General features: G+C 42.9%; 1 protein-coding gene across 1 annotated transcript; it reads right to left on the reverse strand.

Moving 5' to 3' along the window:
- Window positions 1-13,509: 13,509 nt before the first annotated feature.
- On the reverse strand, window positions 13,510-17,293 carry LOC120021719 (dnaJ homolog subfamily B member 5-like). The gene is made up of 4 exons (XM_038965564.1): window positions 17,125-17,293; window positions 15,860-16,112; window positions 14,952-15,514; window positions 13,510-14,110 (listed from the first exon to the last, which is right to left on the reverse strand). Exons 1-4 carry the CDS (start codon window positions 17,221-17,223, stop codon window positions 13,877-13,879), a joined length of 1,149 nt encoding a protein of 382 aa, XP_038821492.1. The 5' UTR covers window positions 17,224-17,293; the 3' UTR covers window positions 13,510-13,876.
- Between the last annotated feature and the right edge of the window lie 1,814 nt (window positions 17,294-19,107).

A 19,107-nucleotide genomic window follows, 5' to 3' on the forward strand; every position in this document is an offset into this window, starting at 1 on the left:
ATTTATATACTGGATTCTTGACATAGCGCACCAATATCGATTGCTGTACAGTGCCTTCAGAAACTATTCACGCCCCTTGACTTTTTCCACATTTTGTTAGTCAATGTAAAATGGATTCAAATGAGATTGTGTCACTGACCTACACACTAATGGTATTATGTTAAGATATTTTTTACAAATTATTTAGAAATGAAAAGCTGAAGTTCAAATAAAAGATTGCTCATAAGTTGCATGGACTCGGTGTGCAATAATAGTGTTTAACATTATGACTACCTCCTCTCTGTACCCCACACATACTGAACAAAAATATAAAAAACATGAGCAGAAATAAAATATCCCAGAAATGTTCCATGTGCAAAAAAAAACTCAATTTGTGCACATCCCTGTTTAGTGAGCATTTCTTAATTGCCAAGATAATCCATCCACCAGACAGGTGTGGCATATCAAGAAGCTGATTAAACAGCATGATCATTACACATATTTGATTTCATTTGACCGGTTCACCTTGTGATGGGGACAAAAGGTAATTCTAAAATGTGTAGTTTTGTGACACAACACAATGCCACAGATGTCTCAAGTTCTGAGGGAGTGAGAAATTGTCATGCTGACTGCAGGAATGTCCACCAGAGCTTCTTCACATGCGGGATCGTCTGATAACAGCCACCTGGACAGCTGATGAAACAGTGGGTTTGGACAACCATCACAGGAAAGCTCATCTGCATGCACGTCGTCCTCACCAGGGACTTAATCTGACTGCAGTTCGGCATCGTAACTGACTTCAGTGGGCAAATGCTCACCTTCGAATACCACTGGCACGCTGGAGAATGTTACTTAGATCCTTCCTTTTAATTCTTCTGCGGTGACACCATAGTCTTGATATTGGTCATTTCTATTTTGAAGTCTTTATCACCGTTTGTGCTGGTCAGACGGCTGCTAAACACGGCTACTAGAATCTTGAATAGAACCAAAAAAGTGTTCATATTACCCCAGTGCTAGCTTCTCTACACTGGCTTCCTGTTAAGGCTAGGGCTGATTTCAAGGTTTTACTGCCAATCTACAAAGCATATTACATAGGCTTGCTCCTACCGATCTCTCCGATTTGGTCCTGCCGTACATACCTACAAGTACGCTACGGTCACAAGACACAGGCCTCCTTACTGTCCCTAGAATTTCTAAGCAAACAGCTGGAGCCAGGGCTTTCTCCTATAGAGCTCCAATTTTATGGAATGGTCTGCCTATCCATGTGAGAGACGCAGACTCCGTCTCAACCTTTAAGTCTTTGTTGAAGACTCATCTCTTCAGTACGTCCTATGATTGAGTGTAGTCTGGCCCAGGGGTGCGAAGGTAAACGGAAAGGCACTGGAGCGACGAACCACCCTTGCCGTCTCTGCCTGGCCGGTTCCGCTATCTCCACTGGGATTCTCTGCCTCTAACCCTATTAAGCGGGCTGAGTCACTGGCTTACTAGTGCTTTTCCATGCCGTCCCTACGAGAGGTGCGTCATTTGAGTTTGTTGAGTCACTGACGTGATCTTCCAGTCCGGATTGGCACCCCCTCGGGTTTGTGCCGTGGGGGAGATCTTCGTGGGCTATACTCAGCCCTGTCTCAGTGTAGTAAGTTGGTGGTTTGCGGATATGTGGTGTGGGGGCTGTGCTTTGGCAAGGTGGTTGGGGTCATATCCTGCCTGGTTGGCCCTGTCCGGGGTTGTCGTCGGACGGGACCACAGTGTCTCCCGACCCCTCCTGTCTCGGCCTCCAGTATCTATGCTGCAATAGTTTGTGTCGGGGGGCTAGGGTCAGTCTGTTATCTGGTGTAATTCTCCTGTCTTATCTGGTGTCCTGTGTGAACTTAAGTATGCTCCCTCTAATTCTCTCTCTCTTCCCTCCCGGAGGACCTGAGCCCTGGGGCCATACCTCAGGACTACCTAGCCTGATGATTCCTTGCTGTCTCCAGTCCACCTGGTCGTGCTGCTGCTCCAGTTTCAACTGTTCTGCCTGCGGCTATGGAACCCTGACCAACGTGCTACCTTGTCCCGGACCTGCCTGCTGTTTTCGACTCTACCACACCTGCTATCTCAAACTCTGAACGCTCAGCTATGACAAAGCAACTGACATTTACTCCTGAGGTGCTGGCCTGTTGCATCCTCTACAACCACTGTGATTATTATTATTTGACCCTGCTGGTCATCTATAAACATTTGAACATCTTGGCCATGTACTGTTAATCTTCACCCAGCACAGCCAGAAGAGGACTGGCCACCCCTCGTAGCCTGGTTCCTCTCTAGGTTTCTTCCTAGGTTCCGGCCTTTCTAGGGAGTTTTTCCTAGCCACCGTGCTTCTACACCTGCATTGCTTGCTGTTTGGGGTTTTTGGCTGGGTTTCTGTATAGTACTTTGTGACATCGGCTGATATAAAAAGAGCTTTATAAATACATTTGATTGATTGATTGTATTTTCTCTTGTTTCAGCTGAAATAATGGCCGTCATTGATTTGAAAAGTTGATTTTGCGTAATTTTTTACATTTCTGCGTCATTTCTTTTCATACTTTCCGTTGAAGCGATAAATGCTTCAAAGTATGTACAAACGGAGTACGCATACGAGAGGTGCCCTCCGTGCTCCATTTCGCATACTTTGATTTGAACTCCTACTCTAATCCCGTTCTCCAATTTGTGTGCTCTGAGCAAGGTAGTATGCATTTTGAGAAACACCCTGGGAGACAAATTTACCATTCAGCAGGACAATAGCCTAAAACACAAGGCCAAATATACACTGGAATTGCATACCAAGGCGACATTGAATATTCCTGAGTGGCCAAGTTAGTTTTGGCTTAAATCGGCTAGTAAATCTATCTCTTGTAATGATTAACAACCAACTTGACAAAGCTTGAAGATTAGTTTTTTGTAATAATCTGTAAATATAGTAAAAAACAGGTGTGCAAAAAAAGAACTTCAAGATGCAAATACTTTCTGAAGGCATCGTGTATATGTGTATTTTATTTAACTAGGCAAGTCAGTTAAGAACAAATTCTTATGTACAATGACGGCCTACACATACATGTACCAGTTAAAGGTTGACGCACCGACTCATTCCAGGGTTTCTTTATATTTACTATTTTCAACGTTGTAGAATAATAGCAAAGACATCAACTATGAAATAACACATATGGAGTCATGTAGTAACTAAAAAAAGTTCAACAAATCTAAATATTTAATATAATTGAGATTCTTCAAAGAAACCACCCTTTGCCTTGATGACAGCTTTGCACACATTCAACCAGCTTCATGAGGTAGTCACCTGGAATGCATTTCAATTAACAGGTGTGCCTTGTTAAAAGTTAATTTGTGGAATTTCTTTCCTTAATGTTCTTTCCTTCTTCAGTTGTGTTGTGACAAGGCAGGGGTGGTATACAGAAGATAGCCCTATTTGGTAAAAGACCAAGTCCATATTATGGCAAGAACAGCTCAAATGAAGCAAAGAGAAACAACAGTCCATCATTACTTTAAGACATGAAGGTCAGTCATTGCGGAAAATGTCAAGAACTTGGAAAGTATCTTCAAGTGCAGTCGAAAAAACCAAGCGCTATGATGAAACTGGTTCTTATGACAACCACCACAGGTAAGGAAGACCCAGGGTTACCTCTGCTGCAGAGGATAGGTTCATTACAGTTAACTGCATCTCAGAAATTGCAGCCAAATAAATTCTTCAGAGTTCAAGTAACAGATACATCAACATGAACTGTTCAGAGGAGATTCATAGTCGAATTTCTGCAAAGAAACCACTACTAAAGGACACCAATAAGAATAAGACTTGCTTGGGCCAAGAAACACGAGCAATGGACATTAGACTGGTGGAAATATGTTGTTTGGTCTGATGAGTCCAAATTTGAGATTTTTGGTTCCAACCGCTATGTCTTTGTGAGACGCAGAGTAAGTGAACGCATGTGTGGTTCCCACCGTGAAGCATGCTGGTGACACCGTCAGTGATTTATTTAGAATTCAAGCCACACTTAACCAGCATGGCTACCACAGCAATCTGCAGCGATACCCAATCCCATCTAGTTTGCGCTTAGTGGGACTGTCATTTGTTTTTCAACAGTACAATGACTCAACACACCTCCAGGCTGTGTACGGGCTATTTGACCAAGAGAGTGATGGAGTGCTGTATCAGTTGACCTGGCCTCCACAATCCCCCGACCTCAACCAAATTGAGATGGTTTGGATTGAGTTGGACCGCACAGTGAATGAAAAGCAGCCAACCAGTGCTCAGCATATGTGGGAACTCCTTCAACACTGTTGGAAATGCATTCCAGGTGAAGCTGGTTGAGAGAAGGCCAAGAGTGTCCAAAGCTGTTATCAAGGCAAAGGGTGGCTACTTTGAAGAATCTAAAATTTGTTTAACACTTGGTTACTACATGATTTCATAGTTTGTCTTCACTATTATTCTACAATGTAGAAAATAGTAAAAATAAAGAAAAACCTTTGAATTAGTAGGTGTCCAAACTTTTGATTGGTACTGTATGTACAGCGCATTCGGAAAGTATTTAGATCCCTTGACTTTTTCCACATTTTGCTACGTTAAAGCCATATTCCAAAATTGATTCGTTTTTTTCCTCACATCAATCTACACACAATACCCCATAATGACAAAGCAAAAATAGATTTTTGCAGATGTATAAATAAAAAAACATTTACATAAGTATTCAGACCGTTTACTCTGTACTTTGTTGAAGCACCTTTGGCAGCAATTACAGCATCGAGTCTTCTTGGGTATGACGCTACAAGCTTGACACACCTGTATTTGGGGAGTTTCTCCAATTCTTCTCTGCAGATCCTCTCAAGCTCTGTCAGATTTGATGAGGAGCGTTGCTGCACAGCTATTTCAGGTCTCTCCAGAGATGTTCGATCGGGTTCAAGTCTGGGCTCTGGCTGGGCCACTCAAGGCCATTCAGAGACTTTTCCTGAAGCCACTCCTGCATTGTCTTTGCTGTGTGATTAGAGCCGTTGTCCTGTTGGAAGGTGAACCTTTGCCCCAGTCTGAGGTCCTGAGCGTTCTGGAGCAGGTTTTCATCAAGGATCTCTCTGTACTTTTCTCCGTTCATCTTTGCTTAAATGACTACCGACCCATATCACTCACATCTGTAGCCATGAAGTGCTTTGAAAGGCTGGTCATGGCTCACATCACTGCCCTTTCACACCTGGACAAAAGGAACACCTATTTGAGAATGCTATTCATTGACTACAGCTCAGTGTTCAACACCATAGTCACCTCAAAGCTCATCACTAAGCTAAGGACCCTGGGACTAAACACCTCCCTCTGCAACTGGATCCTGGACTTCCTGACGGGCTGCCCCCAGGTGGTAAGGGTAGGTAACAACATCTGCCACGCTGATCCTCAACACGGGGGCCCCTCAAGGGTGCATGCTCAGTCCCCTTCTATACTCCCTGTTCACTCATGACAGCATGGCCAGGCAAGACTTCAACACCATCTTTGCCGATGACACAACAATGGTAGGCCTGATCACCAACAACGATGAGACAGCCTATAGGGAGGAGGTCGGGGACCTGGCCGTGTGTTGCCAGGACAACAACCTCCCTCAACGTAATCAAGACCAAGGAGATGATTGTGGACTACAGGAAAAGGAAGACAGAGCACACCCCCATTCTCATCAACAGGGCTGTAGTGGAGCAGGTTGAGAGCTTCAAGTTTCTTGGTGTCCACATCACCAACAAACTATCATGGTCCAAGCACACCAAGACAGTCGTGAAGACGGCATGACAAAACCTATTCCCCCTCAGGAGACTGAAAAGATTTGGCATGGGTCCTCAGATCCTCAAAAGGTTCAACAGCTGCACCATCCTGACGGGTTGCATCACTGCCTGGTATGGCATCTGCTCGGCCTCCAACTGCAAGGCACTACAGATGGTAGTGCGTACGGCCCAGTACATCACTGGGGCCAAGCTTCCTGCCATCCAGGACCTCGGTAGCAGGCGGTGTCAGAGGAAGGCCCTAAAAATTGTCAAAGACTCCAGCCACCCTAGTCATAGACTATTCTCTCTGCTACTGCACGGAAAGTGTTACCGGAGAGCCAAATCTAGGTCCAAGAGGCTCCTAAACAACTTCTACCCCCAAGCCATAAGACTCCTGAAAATCTCATCAAATGGCTACCCAGACTATCTGCATTGCCCCGCTCCCTCTTTTGCGCTGCTGCTAGTATTTGTTACTTTTATTTATTTATTTGTATTTTTCTTAAACTACATTGTTGGTTAAGGGCTTGTAAGTAAGCATTTCACTGTTGTTCACCTGTTGTATTCGGTGCATGTGACAAATACAATTTGATTTGACTAGTCTCCCAGTCTCTGCCGCTGAAAAACATCCCCACAGCATGATGCTGCCACCACTATGCCTCACTGTAGGGATGGTGCCAGGTTTCCTCCAGACGTGACGCTTGGCATTCAGGTCAAAGAGTTCAATCTTTGTTTCATCAGACCAGAGAATCTTGTTTCTCATGGTCTGAGAGTCTTTAGGTGCCTTTTGGCAAACTCCAAGCGGTCTGTCATGTGCCTTTTACTAGTGGCTTCCGTCTGGCCACTCTACCATAAAGGCCTGATTGGTGGAGTGCTGCAGAGATGGTTGTCCTTCTGGAAGGTTCTCCCATCTTCACAGAGGAACTCTTGAGCTCTGAGAGTGAGCATCGGGTTCTTGGTCACTCTTTTCCCCCGATTGCTCAGTTTGGCCGGACGGCCAGCTCTCGGAAGAGTCTTGGTGGTTCAAAACTTCTTCCATTTAAGAATGATGGAGACCACTGTGTTCTTGGTGATCTACAATGCTATAGACATTTGTTGGTACCCTTCCCCAGATCTGTGCCTCGACACAATCCTGTCTTGGAGCTCTACGGACAATACCTTAAACCTCATGGCTTGGTTTTTGCTCTGACATGCATTGTCAACTGTGGGACCTTATATAGATAGGTGTGCCTTTCCAAATCAATTGAATTTACCACAGGTGAACTCTCATCAAGTTTTAGAAACATAAACCATCGAGGATAATCAATGGAAACAGGATGCATCTGAGCTCAATTTCCTTGTCTTATAGCAAAGGGTCTGAATACTTATGTAAATAAGGTATTTGTTTTTTAAATTTGCAAAACATTTTAAAAACCTGTTTTCGCTTTGTCATTATGGGGTATTGTGTGTAGATTGTTGAGGATTAAAAAAATGGTATTATCCATTTTTAGAATAAGTTATTTGTTTCTGGCCATTTTTAGCTTGTAATCAAACCCACAAATGCTGATGCTCCAGATACTCAACTAGTCTAAAGAAGGCCAGTTTATATCTTCTTTAATCAGAACAACAGTTTTCAGCTGTGCTAACATAATTTCAAAAGGGTTTCCTAACGATCAATTAGCATTTAAAATGATAAACTTGGATTAGCTAACACAATGTGCCACTGGAACACAGGAGTGATGGTTGCTGATAATGGGCCTCTGTACGCCTATGTAGATATTCCTTTTTTTAAATGTTTAAATCAGCCGTTTCCAGCTACAATAGTCATTTACAACGTGAACAATGTCTACACTGTATTTCGGATCAATTTGATGTTATTTTAATGTGCTTTTCTTTCAAAAACAAGGACATTTCTAAGTGACCCTAAACTTTTGAACAGTAGTGTATATGGTCTAGTACGTTTACACAGCAGCTATTTAAGGTCTAGTACAGTGTTTAGCAAACCTCTCCTTGGGGTCCCCCAGACATTTCATAGTTTTGTTGTAGCCCTGAACTAACTCACCTGATTCCCCTAGTCAAGGGCTTGATTATTAGTTGACAAGTTGTATCAAGTGTGCTAGCTGTGGAATAGTTTAAATGCAAGGAGGTTTGAGAACCACTGGTCTAGTATGCGGTACCAGAGTGCCAAGTCGAGGTCCCAAAGGCTTCTCAACAGCTTCTATCCCCAAGCCATAAGAATCCTGAACAACTAATCGAAGGGCTACCCAGACCCCTCTTTTACGCTGCTGCTACTCTCTGTTTATAATCTATGCATAGTCACTTTAACTCTACCTACATGTACATATTACCTCAGTTACTTCGACTAACCGATGCCCCCGCACATTGACTCTGTACCGGTACCCCCTGTATATAGCATCGCTTGTTATTTTACTGCTGCTGTTTAATTATTTGCTACTTTTATTTTCTATTTTCTACTCATCTATTTTTTACTTAACACTTACTTATTTTTTTCTTCGCATTGCTGGTTAATTAAGGGCTTGTATGTAAGCATTTTACTGTAAGGTTTACACCTGTTGTATTCGGTCGCATGTGACAAATACATTTTGATTTGATGTCAACTCACCTGCGCTTGCTCCAAAGTCGCTGTCCAATCCAGGACCCATTGTGGAAGAGTTGTCAGATGCAACAAAGTATGAAATCTCTGGAGGTATGCTACTGGCATATTCACATTCGAATTCAACCATATCAAACTTGTGTTCCCCTGTGTTGTTCAATACATATTGCAGCTCCATGGTGCTGCACCGACGCATGGGCCTCTGGTCAGGTGTTACCTGCGTGCATAAAACAGTCACACATCACATCCAAGACAGAGTTCAATGGTTACTTTGGCTAATATTAGTCTGGAACCAAGAATTTACCCTTGAGTGTGTATCATTTAGCGCAGGTGAATTGGGTGGCACAAGGCAAGGCAGTTCTGCCTCTGAATCACTTGACTGCGGTAGGACAGGGGCGCTCCTGCGCCAGCCCATTTTATTCCTACTGTACACGCTTGACCTACGGGGCTGGTCGACCCTGGAGTTGGTATCGGCTGTTGTCGCCAATATGGCGCTCGGAGCTCTCAGGGACTCCGAGCCACCATCGCCTGTGGCCCCACCCAGACTCTGCTCCACTGCTACCCTGTCATTTGAAGAGGTACGTGAAGAGCTCAAGGGCTGGGCCAAAATAGGCTCTGAAACAGAGATATAACCTATTTTTCCATCTTGATTTGGAAAAAATGGCGCCTCTGATATTATGGTCATTCTCTGGCGCGTCGAAAGAGTAGACTGTAAAATACTTTCGTTGTCTTGTCTTTTTCTGTTTTTCTTTGAAAAAATGTGTAACTTGTAACCCAGGAACAAACAGTTCAACAGCAGCAGAAGAACCACGCACGGTATGAGTAAAATAATAAGTAGTCTTAAACTTGTAATTGGCAAACCTTCACTCAGATTTGAGGGTGGTGTTGATGGGCCTATTTGCGACATTTCGTCATATAGTTTATAGGATCCAATTCCAGAACGCATAAAATTGTGATTTTTCTCTGCGAGAGCGCAGGTGTTTTGTGGGACCAATCAATTTCACTATCCAGGGTCTGTGATTGAACTCTGCAGAATGACTGCTTGGATTTTGTACTTGGCGAACCCCGTGGCCATGGTAGATTTTATTTTCTGCTTCAAGAGCTATTGAATATATCTGTATTTAAATGAGAATATTTTACCCCAAATTAAGTATTTACGTAGACAATTCATTTTTATGCTCGGACAGCCGAAAGAAGGCCTACTCGAAAATGTGCGTATAGGAATGAAATAATAACCCCAAAACGCAGGTGACGAGTTTAATGTCCGCTTGCTTGATGCATGTCTGTCCTGTAAAATAGGTCACAAATAGTCAATCACATCACCCAGATCTCGCTCTCATATCCAAGCTGCCAGTGACGTACAGGTGTATAAATATTATGGCACATTGAATAAAGCAAGGATTTACAGCATAACGAATTGGCCCAACCACGCTGTTTTATGCTCGTTGGCATAGATTTACAGGACACCTTCCTATTCAGCCTGGTCTAATAGACAAGACGTTACATAGTAAACATACATCCAGGAGAATCAAATTAGTATGGAATGTTACATTTGGTATGGTTACATAAAATAGATGGATACGTGAAGGTCAAGCAACCCAAGGGATGCAAGTTCAAAACTCATCACCGACAGCTTTAGCATTTTAGCTAATTATTAACTTTTCAACTACTTAGTACTTTTTAGCTACTTTGCAACTACTTAGCATGTTAGCTGAACCTTCCCCTAACCTTAACCCTTTTAGCTAACCCTTACCCTAACTCTTTTGGCTAACCCTTCCCCTAACCTTAACCCCTAACCTAGCTAATGTTAGCCACCTAGCTAACTTTAGCCACCTAACTAGAAGTCGTAACATATAGTAGTCATTGCATATTCACATATAATACAAATTGTAATTAGTAACATATCGAACGAAATGGGTGATGGACATCCACAAATTAATACATACCATACGGAAAGTAACATATAACTAAATGGAGTGTATCGGATTAAGATACAGAATAATACGAAATTCTCTGTGATCAGGTTGTCCTATTTGGCACACAAATACACATGGTGGTAAGTCTACAAGGAAAGAAAGCAGACAAGACTTAACACTTCAGAATCAACAACACTCTTGTGAGATGATGATGCTTCATGTTCTGTTAAATTTTATTGGTAAGCAATTTGTTACGTTTTGCCTTCCCATCTCAAACCATTTGTCAGTGTCTGTCTCACTGTCTCTGTCTATGTATCAGGGAAAGACTGACTCTCAAGTCGGTGGCTGCGGTGGCAATTTTCTATGTTGTGTGAAACTAGCTCGGTCTCCATGTTTTACAAACGTCACATTTCAAATTGTTTAAGGTTAAGTTTAGGCATTAACTCTGAATGTTAATGGTTAAAGTTTGGGATGGGCTTAAAACCAAAAATCTCAAAACAACTTTCTATCACTGGATTCGAACTTGCAACCTTTGGATTCAGAGGCCTATTTGACGGTAACAGTGCTCAATGTTGCCCCTGGTAGCCGGTTTCCACGTCATATCCCGATATCCTCAGATATGGATAGACGTCAAATACTGACTTCTATCACAGCTGACCTGGCTGAAAACCCAGCATCAACCATGGAGGAGTGGAAATCTCTCAACAGTCCACAGGGGAGCGCTCTTTTGAGTCTTGCCTTAAAATATGTCCTGCTTCCTTTTTCTAGCATGTTTGTACCATCTGTTTTTCCAGAATTTTCAACTCCAACTTTAAAACATGAACTAAGTGTTACATTTTTTTCCTCCCCTAAGAAGTGATGAGAGTGAAGGAAAGAGTACATTATTGCAAAAGGGGCTGCGTCTCAATAGTGCGAGGTAGCTTCTTCTCTCTCCTTTCCCTCATCTGCACTGATGTGAAAGAGTTGGATAGGAAAATAAATATGCCCCATAGTAGTACACATTGCTTTCACCTACCCTGTGTTTAGCTCAATGCAGATGAAAAGAGAGGAGTCAGGAAAAGGAAGCTTTTTTTTAGCATATTGGGATGCACCTATGGGCCCTAGAATATGGTTTCTGAGTCATTTTAGTAGCATTGAACACTAGGTGGCAGTAGTTAACTAAACCGACATGTGCGTGACTATGGGGCAAAACAGACGGAGTTGGCTTAGATTGGATATGAAATATAGTTGACATTTTATCAACAATGTTTATTGAAAACATAAAGTCGCACATTGAGCACTTGTCTCTCAAATGCATTGTTACAGTTGTTGGTTAGCTAGCTAGCAAATGTTTTTGCCGTATTAGCATATAGACGTGACATCAGTCAAAACACCTCAACATAAGACATGGTGTCAAGATCAAGATCAAATTAGCTAAAACAAGCCACTTACGATTCCCCACAAGGCAGTTTCTTGTCATTATTGCTAGCTATCTGGCCATCAAGAACCATAACACAGCCTTCAGCTCCTTTGAAGCGCGCAGATTGTTTTCGTGAGGTTGTCAGGCAACCTGTCTGCGGTGCAATACCGACACTCTTTCAACCAACAGTACGGCTCAAAACCTACTGACACCACTGATGATCATGAACAGTTTATGTACTCATTACTCTGGGTCAGCTGGATGATCTGCACTTGGAGGTAGTAAGGTAGCCTTCAGGCCTCATTAGTCTTCCTTGATTCTGTTGCAAGATGGCAATTGCAGGAGGCATTGCCTCGCCCAAGAGTTCTCTCCAACTCTTCACATAATCTAAATTGTTTGTAGTCAGGATGAATGTGAGGTTTATCTAATTTACGGTATTATGAAGTTAAGTCTTCATAGTACACTGAACAAAAATATAAATGCAACAATTTCAAAGATTTTTCTGAGTTACAGTTCATATGAGGAAATCAGTAAATTGGAATATATTAATTAGGCTCTACTTTATGGATTTCACAGACTGGGAATACAGATATGTAGCTGTTGGTCACAGATACCCTAAAGAAAGGTAATGAAAACCAACATTTCTGGGATTTTTTTTTTCAGCTCATGAAACATGGGACCAACAGATTACATATTGCATTTATATATATTTTCTTTAACAAATTTGAGAGAAATAAACTTTGTGCGCATGAAACATTTCTGGGATCTTTTATTTCAGCTCAGAAAACATGGGACCAACACTTTACATGCTGCACTTATATTTTTGTTCAGTGTATAAGAATGAGAGAGAGATACAGTACCAGTCAAAAGTTTGCACACACCTACGCATTCAAGGGTTTTTCTTTATTTTTTACTATTTTGAACATTTTAGAATACTAGTGAAGACATTAACACTTGGAATCATGATAATAATAATGCACGGCCCCATGTCGCAAGGATCTGCACACAATTCCTGGAAGCTGAAAATGTCTCAGTTCTTCCATAGCCTGCATAATCACCAGACATGTCACCCATTGAGCATGTTTGGGATGCTCTGGATCGACGTGTACGACAGCGTGTTCCAATATCCAGCAACTTCACACAGCCATTGAAGAGCGGGACAACATTCCTCAGGCCACAATCAACAGCCTGATCAACTCCATGCGAAGGAGATGTGCTGCGCTGCATGAGGCAAATGTTGGTCACACCAGATACTGACTGGTTTTCTGATCCATGCCTGTACCTTTTTTTAAGGTATCTGTGACCAACAGATGCATATCTGTATTCACAGTCATGTGAAATCAATAGATTAGGGCTTAATGAATTTATTTCAATTGACTGTTTTCCTTATATGAACTGTAACTCAGTAAACTCTTTGAAATTGCATGCTGAATGTAATTTTTGTTTTGCTCAGTGTATTTCATATTTTTCTCATTTCCTTTTGTGATATGGACATGCTTATTCTTATTCTGAATCATAGTTCATGACCAGTGCTGCACATTTTAATATAATAAAACACAAACACTTTTAATTAAAATTCAGGTATTTTCATTTATTCAACATGCTTTTCTTTGTCCATTTGTCAATTTAGAATAATACATTAACATCTGGTATAAGTTAAAGCACAAATATATACACAAACATTTCAAATGATTCAGTTGAACATTTGACAAATTCATCTCTTTTAGAGACAGTTATAACTATATTTGTACATTAGTACAGTCTTGTACACAAGTACATATTTGTTATTGTAATAAATCAATGTAAAAGTGCAGTCATATGAACACCATACAACTGGTAGAATCATTTTGCCACGTGACAATCAACTACCTCAGGTTTCTCTAATGAGTCAAATGACTCTATTGGCATACCAAATTCTTGCTATAGGCAACACAGTAAGAGTACCTCTACCCTTTTTCATTCAAGAGAAAGGCTAGTCAGTCAGTCAGAAAACGTGCCCAGACACTCAGGAGTCCATTTGCCAGTTAAACTGTAAACCTTTTCCCCTGTGGCATTGTAGATGATGAATAGTGCCTATAATCAAAAAGGTATATATGTTTTTAAAGATTCCATTCCTGCCATTGTCTCTAAACCAAGCATAGGGAGAAGCTGTGCTGGATTGTCATAGCACCTAGCAAGGCTGTGATTGTATCGGCTAGCTGTGGTGGTCGTTAGCACGATAGCATGTTAGCACCCAATGAGGCTGTGTTTGATAATCTCTTTGGACTGGGGAGGGATCCTGTCAGGGAAGGCCACCTGGAACTCCACCACCAGGTCGCCACGTGTGGTGGGGGTCTTGGCATGGGGCAGCCCCTCACCCCTCAGCCGCCGGATGGCGCCGGGCTTGATGACGTCACTGCACGGTAGTGGCATCGTCCTGTTGTCGAGGGTGGGGACGTTGACTGTGCATCCACATAGAGCCTGGAGAGAGTGAGGAAGACAGTATTTGTTAATCTTCTTCCTTTTATGTTGAGAGCGTTTGGTTACATAACAGTGGAAGCAGTCCCCATAACATAATTAGCTGCAGTTGGTACTTCTGAATGAATGTATGAAACTAACCAGGCCAATTTTCTTAAGTGAGTGTTATATCAGACTCAAATGTGGAGCAATCTCCCCCCAAAGGCGATGCTTTGCTCTGTTATGCAACGATAAGTGTTACAAATGCTATACCAGTAATGTCCTCTCTATTCTGGCTGTGGGTGTCGGTACTCAACAGAGTGACTGAGTGGGGCCAGGGGAAGATGAAGAGGCGATGTTGAAGAGTCTGCAATGTCTGAACACTAGCATGCTAATCTGAGGAGCGTAGGATGTGGGAGTGAGTGATTGTAAGCCAGAGAGAGAGGAAGCTAAAGGCTGGCACAGAGCAGAGGAGTCAGTGGGGGAGCAAAGTGAAAGCAGTGTGAGGGAGCGGCTGACAGAGGCTATATTTAGCTACTGCTGATGCTGCTCTCTGTAGGTGCCGATGAGGTAAGTGAGGGGAGGTGTTGGTGTGCACTGTGTGTTATTGGGGGGTTGTTAGCTGGGCTAAGGACACGGTTGGAGCAGTGGGGGTTAGCTGAGAGGGGCTCTGAATAGAACAAAGTGTTCTCCCTACAGCCACCAATTTGAGCCATTATCTAAAGTACGGAAGTGGCATACTTCAGCTATGCCTTGAAGCATTATGTTATACTGAAAGTATGGCAGTGCTGTACATCTGCTAATACTAACTGCATTATATAACCATATCAATGTTAAGTTGACACACAAGTTCACACAAACGTACTTCTTTGAGGGTGATCTTTGCCGTATAGACTAAGTTGGACCCGTCCCTCTTGTAGTGGGGGTGTTTCTTGTCCTTGAGGACGAAGGCCACGTCGGCGGGTATGCTATTGGCCGTCTCATCACCCTCTCTGGGAAAGGTGATCTTGGTACCCTCCTTCCATCCCTTTTTCACCACCACGTTCAGGACCTTGTCCTCAGTGCGAAGGCTGCGGCCATCTGGGTTGAGGCGGTGCCGCGTGATCTTCATGTGCTTAGAGCAGCCGTGGAACACCTCTTCCAGGGTCACCAGGAGGTCGTGCACCACCGCCACGCCCTGCCGTCGCCCGCCCCGAAGTTTCTCGCCGTTGGGGCCGTAGTTACCATGGTAACCGTCACCTTTACTGAAGGTGAAACGGTTAAAGGGTTTGAAAAGCTCCTCCTCGCCGTCGGGCCCGAAGAAGATGTCGAAGTGGTCGGAGCCCTGGAAGAATGTTGAGAAGGTCTCGTGGGCATCGCCGTGGTAACTATAGTGATGGGGGTTGTTCTCTTTGCCTGCCATGGACACCCCGCCTCCGTTCTTGAGACCTGAGACACAAAAGAAAAAAGACAACTGCAGTTAGTACAGTTCACTCAGGCAGAAGTGTGACCTTCCATCTTGTCTAATCTTGTATTCTTCTCCCACTCTGAGACAAAGTTCTTACTCGTTAAATTTAGCTCAACACTTCTGGAGGGCTTGCTAAATTTATATATTGGCACTTTGAAGTTTGACAAACACTTTCTCGTTGCTGGCTGACTAATTTATCAACCTGTAGTCGTCTACACTGCATGTGTTGGGCTGGCTCTCAGGGGGACCGGGTGCTGTAGATTTTTTGCTAGATGCAACAGCACTTGCCGGTCAAATGACAAAGGGAAAGAAGGAAAGGCTCTCACCTTCTTCTCCAAACTGATCATAGATGACCCTTTTCTTGGAGTCGGTCAGAATCTCATAAGCTTCTGCAATCTCCTTAAACTTGTCCGCGGCGTCCGCAGCACTGTTCTTGTCGGGGTGAAACTTCAGGGCCATCTTCCTGTACGCCTTCTTGATGTCGTCTTCGTTGGAGTCAGACTCGACGCCCAGGACCTTGTAGAAATCCTTCCCCATAGGCCTGGACAGAACGGGTACCTCTTGGTCCTTCTGGTTCTCCTGGAGAAACAAGGTGGGAGAAGGAACACGTTAGAGCTCTACTGCACACAGAATAGCCACGTTTTAAAAGGACAAATGTCTTTGCCTCAATGAAGCCATCGAAAGCCAGAGCTGGATAAGATGTCATAGAAAGAGAACCAACTCCCTGGGCTGTGGGCTATAAACTTCAACCACTCCTTATAGCGCTCTCACTCCCATGCCCATAATAATGCATTTCCAAGCACCAGGCAGCTTTATGACACCCAGCAGGTGTGACATTCAACAATTGATTGAGAATGACCCAGACAAGTAGACTATGATTGTCAGCAAGCCTTCTGTGCTAGTACCAGTTTCAGAGGACACATACTTGGAATTGTCACCTGTCAGTCCTTTGAATACAAATTACCACAACTTATTCTTTATTATTACATTCAGCCTGTGAAAATAGTATTGTATGAAAACTAACCCATGGCAAATGCAATTCAGGCCAGTTAAGTCTTCTAGACTGTAATGCAGATCTGTCTGTGCATCTAAATGCAGGCAACGTGACTATAGGGGGAACTCGTGTGTATGAGCATCTTGATGCAGACTGCACCTCCCACCACAGATGCCAGCTGAGCCCTGATTGGCTCAACTAGGCTACACTGTCTGCATTGGAATTAGGGGTACAAAGCATATACAGTAGGTTACTGGAGAACCCGTTGACATTGTGCAAACTGCTCACACACAGTGTGTATAAGCTTTAAAAAAATATATAATTCCTTATTTTACCAGGTGAGTTGACTGAGAATACATTCTCATTTACAATAAAAGGAACATTAAATATTTGACACATCTATGCTTTAATCCGATAATATTCTCAGCAATGATACCACTAGTCTTTAAACTCACGGTCAACTTTTTAATGACACAACCATTAGGCACAATTTATGACATACATGAGTTTAACGGACATGGGCTACTTGCATTTGATACAATACATAACAATCTGTAAATTACTGAAATTTAGACACATTTCAAAAATATAACTTACCCCTGATGAAGAGCCCGAGCTGTCATTCCTGTTCATAACGCGGACCTTGCACTTTCCATTTTTGGTTTTCACTCCAAACTGGGTCCAGATCAGAACCATAGTGTTCGCTTATTGAGGAGCTGTCCGCTGTTTTTTTGGTGCTGAAAAGCTCTTAGCTGTTTTCGCTGTGGTTGGGCTGTTGGTTGACTGAGCGGCTGACTGCAGACTGTGCTAAATACTGCCGCGGCAACCCTTTACTATACACTCAACACCCACGCAGCGTGACCGAGCTTTCCCCAAACCCGCCCATTTTCCTACGCACAAGAGGGAATACCGTGCCTACCGATTCCTCCGCGAGACCATTGGCGTTCGCTTCATGATCATGCGGATGTAACCGCCTCCTTCTCCTTGTTGAGACTCGTTTCCGGGATTCTTAGCAGAAAGTTCACGAGCAGTCACGACCAGTGAGTTGAATCCTCAGAGCCGTCTAGGTTTGCCGATTGAAGAGAGTTTCTCAACTCCACGATGTAAAATGGAGTTGAGTGACATGTGGACGGACTGCACCTCCGACTACATCGAGTTGCTGTCACTCATGACTTAAATGTTTATGCTTTCCTTGCACCTACAGTATGTTTGTCCTGTGTAAATGCGAGCTTGTCCGTAGTTTTGAAACTGTACCTGTACTTCTCCTGATTGTTATAGAGTTGTCAGTTGGATTTGAAAGCTAAAGTAAAAAAAAATTAAAAAAAATTAAACTGCCAAAATACAAACTACATCCCTATGCATGTGATCCATTCATCAGAGAAAATCATCTTGTTTTTTAATCAATTACTCATATATATATTTAAGTGATAATGCCAGAGAAGCCGGTGTTTGGAGGATATATTGGCACAGGTGTTGTTAGGCCCGAGACGAAGTCCTCCAAACACTGGCTTTGAGGTCATTATCACTTTTATACAACGGGTCACCAACATATTCAAATAATGATTTACACATTTTCATTAAAGTTATTTTGATGAATTTATTCATAATATTTCATCCTTTGTTCCACAATATATATTCCTGACACAAATCTAGGGTTGCTACCCAAGCCGGCTGGTCGTTCCTTCTATCGGTTCGGTTGCACACAAATCTCCACCGTTGAAAACTAAATGTTAGTCTAAAAGAAGTGTTTAATGTCTATATAATGTATTTTTATAGTGGAGATCAAGTTCATAAAGTGCCTGGCTGGGTTGATGAGACAGTGGATTGCGTCGTGCATAAGAACAATCCTTAACCGTGGTATATTGGCCATATACCACACCTCCTCGGGCCTTATTGCTTAAATATATTAGTCCTCCGAAGCTCAGTTGGTAGAGCATGGCGCTTGCAATGCCAGGTTAGTCGGTTCGATTCCCAGGACCATCTGTACGTAAAATGTATGCAATACTTTAACTATTGTCCCTGTGGGGAAATAGCAGTATCATGTACACACATGACTGTAAGTCACTTTAGATAAACGCATCTACTTAATGGCTTATTTTTTTAATTATATTTGTTAGGGGAGCAGTGTTTATTTGAGGATGCTCCTCTGGTTGTTATCTGGTTAGATTTGATATGAACACATTATGGAATAGAAATGGACTGTTGATAGATTCAAGAGAACCTTTTGTGAGGGAGTCTCCTGCGAGACTTCTTTTGTCTAGCAGTGTGCATTGTATAGCGTGGACATCCACTACAGTTGAAGGGAGGACCTGCATTGTGTACACCAGTGTATGGTTATGGAACAAAAAGCGGACACACGTGGCAATGCTTCCACTTCTATGATGCTCACCACAGCCAATGGGAGAGGTGGATTCTCCATCTTCCAGTAGATTCTCCCAGTCACTCGCAACAGGAAATGGGAGACAAATTTGGTCTGAACATGGAGAGTCAGCAGCGTCACGGGCTCTGGCTGGAGTAGAGCTCCACTACAACAGCGAGAGATGGTTTTAGAATGAAGTGAATCAGAAGATTATGTTCTAT

The sequence above is a fragment of the Salvelinus namaycush genome, chromosome 26 (genome assembly GCF_016432855.1).
Source record: "Salvelinus namaycush isolate Seneca chromosome 26, SaNama_1.0, whole genome shotgun sequence".
Taxonomy (NCBI): domain Eukaryota; kingdom Metazoa; phylum Chordata; class Actinopteri; order Salmoniformes; family Salmonidae; genus Salvelinus; species Salvelinus namaycush.